This window comes from Nannospalax galili, unplaced genomic scaffold, assembly GCF_000622305.1.
Source record: "Nannospalax galili isolate Female #2095 unplaced genomic scaffold, S.galili_v1.0 scaffold944, whole genome shotgun sequence".
Classification (NCBI taxonomy): domain Eukaryota; kingdom Metazoa; phylum Chordata; class Mammalia; order Rodentia; family Spalacidae; genus Nannospalax; species Nannospalax galili.
Window position 1 is genome coordinate 916,323 of NW_008352899.1, and position 13,015 is coordinate 929,337.

Below are 13,015 nucleotides of genomic sequence, written 5' to 3' on the forward strand. Positions count from 1 at the left end.
GCCCAGCTTCCGCGTCACGGTCCTTAAAGCACCTGCCTGGCCGCAGCGGGCACAAAGGTGCCGCGGGAGCCCTGGACTCGGCCCTATGGACGCGCTGCCGGCAGTGGCCGGCTCTCGGCAGGGTGAGGCTGCGAGAATACGGGCGGCGGGAGCGGGTGGGGACGGGGCGGGGGGAGGCTCCAGCCCCGGGAGGGACTCGGGCCGAATCCGCACCCCAGCACCTCTCCGACTTCACCCAGAATCCTGGGGCCGGAGCCGGGGGCTCGGGGAGCGCGCGAGGCCCTTTCGGGATAGTCAAGAGTCACCAGCGCCGGGCAGCCAACCAGAATAGCCCAGCAACTTTTCCGCCCGATGACCACCCCGGAAACTTGTCCTCCGGGGCTCGGGACTCTCGGCCCCGAGCCCTGCGCCTCCTGGACCTGGGTTCTCTGTGTGGGACTGGCAGATGGATGAAGGCAGTGGCCTCAGAGGGGAAGCCCCGGTGCCCCCGAGCGCACTTCCAACCTTGAGTTTCCTTCTGGGAGCCCCGCCCCTGTCTTTTGAGTCTCCTGGGTTTGCGTGGGGGATAGATTTGGGGGTGGAGTCAGACCATGTTCAAGTTTTTGTGTCACCAGCTATGACCTTGAGTAAGTTCTTACTGCCGGAGCCTCAGTTTCCCCCCCCTCCATATAGTAAGAATGATAGCCTCTTGCTTGGAGTTCTTGAAAGGACAGTCTGAGCTGACACGTGAGGATAGCTTTGGATAGTGTCACCGCGGTTCAGTGTTGCCTCATCCTGTTGGGTGGGGCGTGGGGGCGAGAGACTGAAAGAGAGCCGCATTGGACATTCCCTGTCCTTAACCCTGTCCTATGGTCAATAGGAGCTGTGATGGGTGCCTCCCATGAGTCTGAGATATGAGTGACCCCTGTGGAAAGAGGCCGGTCCTGGAAGCCAGCCCCACCATGAGTCTGTGGGGTCCTGAGGGTAACCCTCCGTCAGCCCAGGAGCCTGTGGCTGAGGAGGCCTCTGCTTCAGAGCTGCAGATGAAGGTGGACTTCTTCAGGAAACTGGGCTACTCATCTTCGGAGATCCACAGCGTCCTGCAGAAGCTGGGGGTCCAAGCCGACACCAACACAGTGCTGGGGGAGCTAGTGAAGCATGGCTCAGCCTCGGAGCGGGAGCACCAAGCCTCACCAGACTCCTGCCCTCAGCTCCCTCTGGTGCCCCGGGGCGGTGGCACCCCCAAACCTCCCACCCTGGAACCCTCACTTCCAGAGGAGGACAAGGAGGGCAGTGACCTAAGGCCTGTGGTCATCGATGGAAGCAATGTGGCCATGAGGTGGGTGCTACTGTAGAGAGGTCATGTGGAGTAGGTCTGTGTCTGCTGCTGTGTATCCAACCTTCAGGAGGGAAGCTTTGCTCTCTGTGGACTGGTGAGAAGATGGAAAAGTCCTCTTTGAGGTCCCACTGTGTGCCAGGAGGCTCCCCTAAACCTTATGACTTCCTTAAGTGAGTGTTTTAGGGATGTCATAGGGGGGAAAACAGGAGTTCAGACCCTTGACAAGGGTCACACTCCTGGTTAAATGGGGAGCAAGAATTCAAATCCAGCCTTGTATGCGCATGGTTTCAATTCCCCTGTGACATGGGGCTGGACAGTGCAGGAGACTAGCCTGTGGGCTCTAGTTCTCCCTGGGAACCAGTCACTTAACCCTCTGAGTCATTTCTTTACTCTCCCCACAGGCTATCTCAGGGCTCAGTCTTCCATCTCAGGTGGCCCTTGTGGATAGAGACCACACAGGACCTGGAGATTTTCAAGTGCTCAGTGAACAGCTGTCATTGTGACTGTTGTAGTTGTTATTAAATGGCTAAGTCCTATGGGACCTTCTTGTCCCAGACCTGGGCTCACAGAGAAAGCAGGCTTAGGTACAGAGAGCTAGCCAGTCTTAACCAGGTGTGGCCTGTTGGCTGGACCTGGCTCTCTGTAGGAGTATGGACAGGTGGCCTGATACTCTGGGCTCATTTGAGCCCTGATGGGATCTGTGCTGACTGAGCTGATGATGCTTGGACTGGACTAGTCTCTGGCAGGTTTCCAGGGCCTGTCTCCTATGCTTGTCTCACAGGGAATGGAGTGGAGGGCAGAGGGTGAAGCCATGCTGCTTCTGACCTTAAGGAGCCCTGCCTTCTCCCTTCCATCCAGACCCCACCCTCCAGCCCTGCTTTCTCCCAGTTCCCTGCACAGCGGGCTGGTGAGTCAGGACTGGGTAGATTGCTCACAAGGAAAAGTTCCTGTTGGCAGGGACAAGGGGAGACCCCATCCATGAGAGTGGGGAGGAGGGAAAAGCTTCCTGACTGCCCTCAAGGCCCTCCAGGTAGACTGCCCTAGCTGTCACAACATCAGCCTCTTCCACACCTGGCATTTGATCCCACCTACTAGGTCCAGCTAGAGCAAGCTGTTCCGCCTGATCCTACTCAGCTAGTCCATGGGGAAGCCCTCTTTTCCCACCTTTTGGGTCTATCTTTGCATCTCTGAAATAGGCCGATCCTGGGCATCAGGTTGAACTGGCTCCTTGAGAGTTTGGAGTCCCCACAGAGGGCCTAGCCTAAGTCAGGCTAGGAGTTAATAGGGGTCTGACTTCTGGAGGGGACTGGGCTGGTTGTGATGAGTCCGGAAGGTAGCCATGTGCTGTGTGTTTGTATCCTGACAGAAGGAGGGGCCTGGGCAGGAGGAGGGGCAGTGGTAGAGGGGTTCAGAAGAGATGATACCACTGCCTGCAGGCCTGCCTGCCTGCCTGCCCACCCTCCTGCCTGCCTGCCCTCCCTCCTGCCTGCTGGGGGTTTCTGAGCTGGGGCAGCCACTGAAGGGGAATTCCAGCCTCATACTTCCTGTCTCAGCTGCTGAAAGGTTCCTGCCTGGCTGCCCCCTCCTGCAAGGGCAGGCCCCCACCATATGCAAATCGTGGGGAAATTCACCTCTGTTTCCTTCTAAGGGAATTTTTCTCCATTAGTTGGGCCCAGCCCAGGCAGATCTTTTCACCTGGGGAGCCTGGCCCAGCCCTTCCCTGCCTTGGGAGTTAGTGAACTAGAGTCTTCCATATACACCATCAGACTGGGCCGCCAGGCTGGGGACCCTGAACCGTCCACCAGCTGGACTCTTGTGGATGGGAGGAAGTTGGTTTTCCTGGGACAGCGGAGCTTCCTGCATTGCAGTGCTAAGTGAGCTGTCCAGAGGTGCCCGGGGACTTGTCTGTTTTCCCTGCTGAGAGAACACTGTGGGTGCCAGCACTGCTGAGAGCACACTTGTCCCCAGCCAGGGTTTTCAGTTCCCAGAGTAGTTCACACCCTAGGATCCCTGGCATCTCTTGAGATCCTCAGGCTTGATGTTGCTGGTCCAGGAGGGACCTGTGCATGACAGAGAGGCAGGGAATATGTAAACACTGCACACCTGGGTCAGGGAGCCATGCAGCAGATGACCACTCCACCAACTGGAGGAGACCACAAAGGGCCTAGGTAGGGAAGAAGACTGTGACAGGGCAGCACTAAGCATTATGAAGCCACAGCCAGGGACTTGTCCTGGCAGGTCAGGGAAGGCTTCTCAGAGGCATTGATGTGTCACCCCAGTTCCAGAAGGAAGAGCAGGGGTTTTCCAGGTCCATCATTTCTCTGGTTCCCAGGCTGCTCCTCCCTTTCAACACCCAAAACACAGGTTGTTCAATTTTTTATTATTATTTTTTTTATCTATATGAGTGTCTGAATGTATGTAAGTGCACTCATATTGTGCAGCGCCTATGGAGATCAGAAGATGGTGTCTGAACCCCTGAAACTGGGTCGCGACAGTTGTTAGCCACCATGTGGGTGCTGGGAATCTAACCCAGGCCCTCTACACAAGCAGTCAGTACTCTTAACTGCTGAGCCTTCTCTCCAGCCCCAGGTTGTTGAATCTTGAGTTAAGAAAGCTTTCCTCTCAAACTGGAACAAAAAAAAAAAAAAAAGTTTTCTGTGAGGGATGTGAAGGACAGGAAAGCACCCCAGTGGCCCCACACCTGGGTTCAGTTTCCACTTCTTATCACTGGCCAAGTGACCTTGGACAAGTCATAGAATCTTTCTTCCCGTGGATAAAATGATGGTCCAGATGCAGTCAGTACCCCTGTCCTTCCTGTCCTTCCCCACTATCAGGGTTGTTGATACCTGAATATCAACAGAGTGGTTCTGAGCACTGGCTGCTGTGTGACCCTGATGACTAAGTTACCTTCTCTGGACCATCTGAACAAAGAAGGGGATGGGAAAGGCAGTACTCTTCTTATGAGCTTGCTGATGATTCAGTGTGAAGTACAGCATGGAACAACCAGGTTCACAGCTTACAGTAAATGTTAACTATTATTATGAGCAGGCTTGGTGGGTGTGCTTGATGCCCTGGGTCTATTGTCTACAATTCAGAGACCACTAGACCCTGAAGCCTCACCCCCAGATAGCCTCCATGCTCCCAGACACCCCACTTCCTACCCTACCTTTTCTTGGGGTTCCAGCTATCACCACCCCCCAAAGCCACCCACAGGATGTGGTCTGCTACGGACTTGCCTCTTTTGCGTAACATTTATTCTGTTTTATTGGCCAAATATAAGAGTCTGGCCAGGAGTGGTGGCACACACCTTTAATCCCAGCACTCGGGAGGCAGAGGCAGGCAGATCTCTGTGAGTTGAAGGCCAGCCTGCTCTACATAGCTAGTTCCAGGCCAGCTGGGGCTACAGAGAGACCTTGTCTCAAAAAGATTAAAAAAAAAAAAAAGTGAGTTGCTCACTGTAGAGCCAGTGAAAGGCAGGGCTTTGCTAGGGAGAGAACTATAAGCCCCAGTCCCTTCAGTGCTCCCAGGAAATCCACCTTGCCAGTCCCTGGCCTCTTGTCCCCATGAGCAGTCTAAGAAAGCTGCTGCCCACTGGGCCCTTGCTCAGAGAGACAGAGCCAGGGCAACCCAGGACCCCTCCAGGCTGCTTCCTGGAAAAGCAGCCTTTGTATAGAGCAAGGCTGATGCCCTAACCCTACATGTGAGAAAGCAGAGTCCCCCCAACAGCTTCTTGACCAGTTTTCTGCCTGGGGGCATGGCCTGGTTGGGGGGGGGAGCAGGCTTACAAGGAACTGGCTTCTTGGAAGGAAAAGAGATGGCCTTTTACTTTCACCCTGAAAGGCAGGGCAGACTCCTGGGGCTCCTCCTTCCCTGTAACCTCTGAGGACCCAGCCTTCTGCCCAGACTAAACTTTAATCCGGAACAGTCTGGTTTCTCCCGCTTAGCCTGACTGGTGCTTCCCCCACCCCCTTGGCTGCTGACAGCTGCAGGAGGGGAGGTGACTCAGCCTACATGTGCACATCTGTGTCCCGTGGTCCTGGTAGCTCCCTGGTTGGGCAGGATCCCCAAGTCTCCCATCACCTTTCCCCACCCCCAGGTATGTTGCAAGTGGCTGGACCCTCCCCCAGGGTGGGGAGCCAGTGTGGCCAGATTCCTGGGTAGATCCACATTTTCAGGAGACAGAATCTCAGGGAAAGTCCCAGCTAGGGCTGGCCACCAGGCACTGTGGGAACCAGCCCAGGGACAAGGCCTTAGGCTCCACAGACAGAGGGCCCAGGGATGAGCCCTGCAGCTACCCAGCAAGGCCTTGCAGTGCTGGAGCCCAGACATCTCCCAATCTTGCTACAGGCCTGTGAGCTAACCTGTCCCTACTTTCCCTCCCAGCCATGGCAACAAGGAGGTCTTCTCCTGCCGGGGCATCCTGCTAGCTGTGAACTGGTTTCTGGAGCGGGGCCACACAGACATCACTGTGTTTGTACCATCCTGGAGGAAAGAACAGCCTCGGCCTGATGTGCCCATCACAGGTATGTGTGCCTTCTGGAAGTGGGATGGCCTCACTGTTCCAGGGATCCTGGTGTTCCCCAAAAGAGTCCTCAAACAGGGCTGGGGCAAGTGTGTCTTCCTAATTTCTGTTGTCCTCAGAAGCGCAGCTCTGAAAAGGAGTTGCTAGAAATTGCCTTGTGCAGCCTCAGGGTGCCTCCCTCACCCTACTGGTGGGGCATCACTCCTTCAACATCCCCAACAACAGAGGGGCAGAGTAGTTTAGGGGTTGAGGCTGTGGGAACGAGGCTAAGACAGATAAGGTTAGGGGCCTTGGCCCTGTGACCCGGGGTGAGGATCTGGAATAGCCCTGCTCTTGAGCTACCTGCTCTTCATCTGTGTAGTAGGGCAAGGTGAAGGTGTGCTGACAGCTTCTTCCCGAGGCTGTTGAAGGAGCAAGTGAGTTGGTACAGAAGTGCTTAGAACACCCCGCACCTGAATGCTCACATGTCCTAGCTGCTGTGGTGACCTTCACAAGACCCCCCACCTTGGGGAGGGGTGAGTGTCAAGGGTCAACTTCTCTAGAAGTCTTCAGATCTGGGCCAGGCTGGCTGGGGCTGGAGGCTCCAGGGAGAACTAGGAGCCTTATCCTGCATATGCAGGGAACAGGGCTAAGACACTTCTTCCTGGACCCCTATGGAACAGGCTGGATGCACAGGCAAAGCCAAAGCCAGGGGGGAGCTGAAGAGCCACTCTGGCCTCAGAGCACTTGCTGAATGTGATGGTCCTCAGTCATGGGCTTCTATAGCTGGTTCTCTCCTCTTAAATTTGGTATGAACAGTCCCTGAGCCTGGCCATCCAGAGTCAAAGAGCCATATGGGCCTGGCTCAGGGTCCCCAGTGGGCCCTGACCTGTATCTCATCATCTCCCCTCCCAGATCAGCACATCCTGCGGGAACTAGAGAAGAAGAAGATCCTGGTGTTCACACCATCTCGGCGTGTTGGTGGCAAGCGGGTGGTATGCTATGATGACCGCTTCATTGTGAAGCTGGCCTTTGAATCCGACGGGATTGTGGTCTCCAACGACACCTACCGGGACCTCCAGGGTGAGCGGCAGGAGTGGAAGCGCTTCATCGAGGAGCGGCTGCTCATGTACTCCTTCGTCAATGACAAGTATGCTCCCACTGGAAGGCTGGGGTCCTGTTGGGAGAGATACTAAAGGTGGGCTTTCCTGGGCCTGGACCCACAGTCTGAGTTCCAGGTAGCTTTGAGGGTGAGGTAGGTAGCAGAGAGAGGGCTGGAGCCGATGGGCAGAGGCTTTTTGATTGGGGGCAGAGGGTAGCATTTGAGACAGGTCTAATAAATTCCAAGATAGTGCAAGACAGCATGCAGCCCAAGATGCAGTTAGCTTGAAGCCTCCCAACAAGAGCTCCCAGGAGGCCACCCTGAAGGTGACCCTAGTCTATATCCTCTGGAGTGAGGGATCCCCTCCTTTCTTGGGGTGACCCCACTGAGAGTTCAGCAGACCTCTCGGGTATCCCACAGACAGGCACAGTTTGGGACCTGATCTGCTCTTTCCAGTGAGGCTGGCTGTCTAGCCCCCTCCTTAGTCCCTCTTGTGAGAGTTCCTTTTGTCTGATTTAGGTTCATGCCCCCCGATGACCCGCTGGGCCGACATGGGCCCAGCCTGGACAACTTCTTGCGTAAGAAGCCACTGCCTTCTGAACACAGGAAGCAGCCATGCCCCTATGGTGAGACCCAGCTCTGTCCTCAGAGCCCTCCTCACCCTGCTTTTCCCCTGCCTGCCCCTCCACTTAAGCCTGTCTGAGTTCCTGTGGCTTCCTTGAGGGGACCATTCTACTGAACCACCCAATCCCATGTTCCCATGCCTCCCCTTTCCTCTGGTCCTACTTCAAGGCCCGTTCTGTTCCTCTTGCAGGGAGGAAGTGCACCTATGGAATCAAGTGCCGATTCTTCCACCCTGAGCGGCCAACCCGTCCTCAGCGCTCTGTGGCTGATGAGCTCCGTGCCAATGCCCTCCTTTCACCACCCAGGACTCCAGGCAAAGACAAAAGTGGCCAGCGGTCTTCCCTTGCTTCTCAGCCTGGCTCTGTGCCCCCAGAGGCAGAGCAGAGCAGCTTGGATGGGAAGAAAATGGGAGCCCGGGCGTCCCCAGGGCCCCGTCAAGAAGGCCCAACACAGACCTTTGCCCCAGCTGGCAGGAGCCTCCCTGTTAGTGGGGGCAGTGGGAGCAGTGGGGGAAGCTTTGGGCCCACTGAGTGGCTCCCACATACCATGGACTCACTCCCATACACCTCCCAAGACTGCCTGGATTCAGGCATTGGCTCCCTGGAGAGCCAGATGTCAGAATTGTGGGGGCTTCGAGGAGGCAGCCCTGGGGAGTCAGGCCCCACTCAGGGCCCTTACGCTGGCTACCGTGCTTATGGATCTGAGCTCCCAGCTGCACCTGCCTTTTCTGCCTTTGGACGGGCCATGGGCGCTGGCCACTTCAGTGTCCCTGCTGACTATGTGCCCCCGCCACCTGCCTTTCCAGCCCGAGAGTACTGGTCTGAGCCATACCCATTGCCCCCATCCACCCCAGTCCTTCAGGAACCACAGAGGTCCAGTCCAAGGGCTAGCCCCTGGGGCAGGGTGGGTGACCTAGTCAAAGAAAGGGCTGGCGTGTACACCAAATTGTGTGGTGTCTTCCCCCCACACCTGGTAGAGGCTGTGATGTCGCGCTTCCCGCAGCTCCTTGATCCCCAGCAGCTGGCTGCAGAAATCCTATCCTACAAGTCCCAGCACCCCAACGAGTAAGCCAGCAGGTGACCCAGGGGGCTGTCAGGCTGTGCTCTGGGATGTTCCCAGCCCCAGTCCACCCTGGAAGCTGGACAGAGAGAGGAGTGGAGCAGGCAAGGGAATCCTCAAACCAAAGATACCATAGGATTGATTCTGGCCCTGCGGTACCTTTCGTCGTCCTGCATGGGTCAGAAGCGATCACCCTGTTGATACACATTGTATCTCTGTCATTTAAGGAGACGCTGCCGGTCAGGCCGTCGGTCCGTGGCTGATGCCCAAACCCTCTTTTCTCTCAGAGGGCAGAGGGGGAGACCTGGGGAACAGAGGCCTGAGCTGGACCCCACCTCCACCCTGTCCCTGGGATGCCGGCACCACCGGCTAGTTGGGCACCATGTGCCTGCCCTCCGAGGCCCCCCTCATGCCAATGTGGCCTCATCCCTGCTCACAGGGATGTGTAGTAAGCAAGATGCTTCTTATAACCCACCTCCACTCATTCTGTCCACCTACCCCCTCGCCCCACCAGGGCTATAGGGCCCTCTATCCTCACCATCTCTTCCTCATCCTTCCCCACAGGTGGAGGGACACGTAAGCCATGTACAGATATGGATTTTAAATATTGTAAGTGGAAAGACAAGAATAAAGGACATTGCGAGGACTTGTAAGAATGAGGTAGTTGTCTTTGGTGGGCTTGAGGGGTGGAGCTGGTCTTGGTGATGGAAGACTAGCAGACAACCAGCTTTTTACTTCAGAGGAGCCATTCTGTACCACTCCCTGGCCTTCTCAGGAACAAGTTTCCAAAAGTGATTGTTCCCTTGGAGCTGAGCCTAGATAGGAGGCGAGGTGGCCCTGGACACATATCAGGTGGCAGGTGCAGGAAGCAGAAGTGTAAAAGCCTGGAGTCCTGTGACTTAGGCTAGAGAGAGTGACATGGGGTGGTGACAGAATGGAGCTCTTCCCCTTTTTTCTGTGCTGATGAGAATTGAGGGTAGGAAATGGGGAAATGAGCTGGCAGAAATAATGTGTTCTTGGAGTATCTGAGTGGGTGTTGGGGAGTCCTTGTATGCTGTGCTCTGGGCCTTCCTCCCAGGTACTGCTGTGTCCTTGATCCAGGGCTGCACAGTAGAATGGGGAGGGCTAGAGGGGCAGCAGCTTGGAGAGGCAATGCCAGGGATTCCAGCCACTGACTTTGCCATCTGGGACAAGGGACTGTCCCTTGGTGGGCCTCAATTTCCTCATCTATGAAATGGGAATGGCAGCTACCTTACAGGATTGTCATGAGGACTCAGTGAGATGATACGTGCTGAGTGTGTGACTTGTCTCCTGCCACACAGGAAGGAATTGCACATTAGGAGGCTTCCTTAAGTGTTACTCCTGTGGGCAGGTTCACAGGAGTGACCCCATCTGCCATGTCAAACTGCCCAGGCAGGAGGATCTCTTGATCTTAACTTTAACTCTCTCTCTCTCTCTCTCTCTCTCTCTCTCTCTCTCTCTCTCTCTGCCCCCGCCTCGCCGCTCACCCGCCCCACACGCTAGTATCTCTCTCTCTCCTCTTTATCTCTCTCTCTCTCTCTCTCTCTCTCTCTCTCTCTCTCTCTCTCTCTCTCTCTCTCCCTCTCCCTCTCCCTCTCCCTCTCCCTCTCCCCCTCAAAAATGAGCATGAATGTTAAATATTTTAAATGAAAAGCTAGACTTTTACACAATCCCCAAATACTATCAGCCAGGGAAAAATGGGAAAAGTACAGCTTTAATAATCCTACCTTTGAACATCTCATCTGATTTGTACTTAATGGTCGGTACAGCTTACAGTATATTTTCTTTTTAGAAACTACGTCTGTACAGAACAGCTGTGCAGCTGTGGAAGGAAATGTCACCCTAATGACCTTGCCCGCCAGCTCCGCCCTGCTCTTTTCCCCTGAACACCTTTTTGGAAGCTTGAGGCAGGGATCAGGATGCACCATGGAAATAACTTAGGCAAGCATGAGCTTGAGGGCTCTCTCCCACAAAGCATTCTTCAAGGTGTCCTGAGCTCGTTGCTTCCCGCCTCCTCAGGAGCTTTGATCTGCATAAGGAAACAGTGATGCCTTACGTATATTTCACAACCAAGGACTATATTCTATGGGACTGGGCATGTAGCCGGTAGAGCATGCACTGAGTTCAATACCCAGCACTGGGCATTGTGGCACACAGCCCTTGAGAGGTGGAGGCAGAAAAAGTTCAAGGTCATCTGGCTACATATCAAGCTCAAAGCTGACTTGGACTGCATGAGACCCTATCTCAAAACAAAACACACACCAAAAATACTCCACTCTTGCCAGGTTAAAAGGCTATTTACGTGCTCGCTTCGGCAGTACATACGCTAAAATTGGATACAGGGAAGATTAGAATGGCCCCTGTGCAAGGGTGACACACAAATTCATGAAGCGGTCCATATTCAAAAAAAAAAAGGGGTATTTACAGGCTTCTGTTTGTCTTTATGGGACAAGAAGCTAAAATACCAGACCATCCAGTTCAACACCGGCTGCTTAGCAATGCTGAGTGCTTTGCCCAAGGTCCCGGAGGAGGAGGGCAAGCCAAGAGACAGGGCTTTCAGTGAGTCCCTGACCCCCAAACCTGAAGAAAGGAGGGTCCTCACACTAGTCTACAGTGGCTCAGGCCCCTGCAGGGACAGGAGGTGGTGGGGTTATAACCACAATAACCAGTCACCTGCCTGCTCTGGAGTGGGGCCCTGTGTCTGCACAACACAGTGGAGCTTGGGGACCACAAGGCTCAGGGGGCCCTCTCTCCTGCTCTCTTGACCAGAGCTTAAGTCATTTTCTGGTTGCCCTTTTGTGGGTGTGTGGAAAATGTGGTGATCCCACAGGCAGGTGGGAAGCGGCATTGGTGCCAGCTGGCTATGGCTGTCAGGAGACAGGGCCTGGCCCTCCTTATTCATTGACAGGCACCACCAAGGACTACAGATCAACGTGGCTGGTGCCAGCTAGGGCTGGGTCCTGCGGAAGGGAGGGTTAGCTCAGGCCTTCTGATGCCTGCCCTGGCATCCCATAGTTTCCTGTCAGCTCAGCTCGGCTGGGCTAGCCAGTTGGGTACGGAACCTGACCTCCAGGCCTCTTTCTCAATCTAGCTTCTGGGCAGAGCTACTCAGGCAGCCAGGCCCCAACGCCAAGGCTGTTTCTTATCTGTGACTCGGGCTTTAACTCCGAAGTTCTCACCACCCTCTGTCCCCTGGCCCACTAAAGCTTAGACAGGTGACACTGACTCATGGGACCTCAGCCTCCTGCCTCTAAAAGGGACACAAGGACACAGGTAGACAGTGGAAGCCCCACTTTGAGTCCTATTTACTAACCGGGCAGCCCTGGGCAACTTATCCCCTCCTCCCTCTCAGGGCCTCAGCTGCCTGGTCTGCAGTTATCCTATGAGCTTAAAGGGAGAGGGGTGGACAGAATGTGACTACTGAGACCAAAGCTCAAGCCACCAGGATTGCTGCAAGGGATCAAATTCCAAGTAGCTGCCCCAGTTGCTTCTTCCTCCTGCTTTTCCTGGTTCCTGGAGCCAAGAGGCTGATGGGGAAACTGGTATGTATGCAAATTCCCAGTGTTGGGAAATGATGCTGGGGAGCCGGGACTTCCCACCCAGCCCCTCCTACTGGCACCAGGAGGGATTGAACCCTGGGTGTTTCTGCAAGTTCTGCCCAGCAAGTGTTAACCCTGTGGGGACCCAGCCTGCTCAGAAGACAGGGTGACTGCCACCTGCCTGCAGCCTGAGCCAGGAAACCTCAGCTCTCCTTACCAGACCGAGCCAACCACACTAGGATGAAACACCCCTGCTCTGTATGTCACTGCCCATTCCTCCAGGATGTGGGAAGACCCAGCAGTCCTCATAGATCTGGGCACCTAATCTAAGAGCAGGAGAGGTACTGGGCAAGGCCTGCCCCAAGCTGCTAATGCCCCAAACTGCTAGTGTCCTTCAGGGCGTGAGTGTATGCAGAGGCTGGGACTAGGCCAGCACCCATCTCTACTTCCCACTTCCTCCTCTGCCCTCCCTCCCCCAGGAAAAGCTTGCACAAGAGTCAGCAGTTGGGGAGAGGTCCACTGGCTGAGCCCTGACATAAGACCCTGGCACCTTTTGCCCCAGGCTTCTCCAACCCTTCTGGTTCATCTGTGGTTGGCCCATGGCGGACTGAAACAGAGGCAGTATGTGCCTGTTCTGAGGGACCTCCTAGTTCACAGGAAGGGTGTGGGAGATTTGGCTGAAAGAGGCAGGAAGTAGGGCCCTGCAATTAAAGAAACCCAAGCCATCCCAGGCCATGGCATGTAAATCCTCCCAGCCAGTTCCTGGAGGGGGAGGAGGCCCAGGCTGTCACCTGGGGTGTGGCCTCTTGAAGCTGTTCTCAAGGCAGTTGAGGGTGATCTTAAACTGCTCA

The 13,015-nt window shown here is 55.2% G+C and overlaps 1 protein-coding gene and 1 non-coding gene across 2 annotated transcripts; both read left to right on the top strand.

Annotated features, from left to right (window-relative positions):
• On the top strand, positions 1-9,244 carry Zc3h12a (zinc finger CCCH-type containing 12A). The gene is made up of 6 exons (XM_008850201.3): positions 1-122; positions 860-1,318; positions 5,702-5,841; positions 6,735-6,969; positions 7,441-7,547; positions 7,736-9,244. The coding sequence occupies exons 2-6, from the start codon at positions 894-896 to the stop codon at positions 8,611-8,613; spliced, it is 1,785 nt and encodes a 594-aa protein (XP_008848423.1). The 5' UTR covers positions 1-122; positions 860-893; the 3' UTR covers positions 8,614-9,244.
• A 1,683-nt stretch (positions 9,245-10,927) lies between these two features.
• Positions 10,928-11,030, top strand: LOC115067180. Its single transcript, XR_003846618.1, has one exon. It is a non-coding gene; the product is annotated as a U6 spliceosomal RNA (small nuclear RNA).
• The last annotated feature ends 1,985 nt before the right edge of the window (positions 11,031-13,015 follow it).

What these genes read in the sequence shown, in the direction of transcription:
- Zc3h12a (XM_008850201.3), top strand. Translation starts at nt 894, where the DNA reads ATGAGTGACCCCTGTGGAAAGAGGCCGGTCCTGGAAGCCAGCCCCACC. An exon ending in GCCTGATGTGCCCATCACAG is followed by an intron (nt 5,842 to 6,734) that starts GTATGTGTGCCT and finishes CTCCCCTCCCAG; the next exon opens with ATCAGCACATCCTGCGGGAA. An exon ending in TACTCCTTCGTCAATGACAA is followed by an intron (nt 6,970 to 7,440) that starts GTATGCTCCCAC and finishes TGTCTGATTTAG; the next exon opens with GTTCATGCCCCCCGATGACC.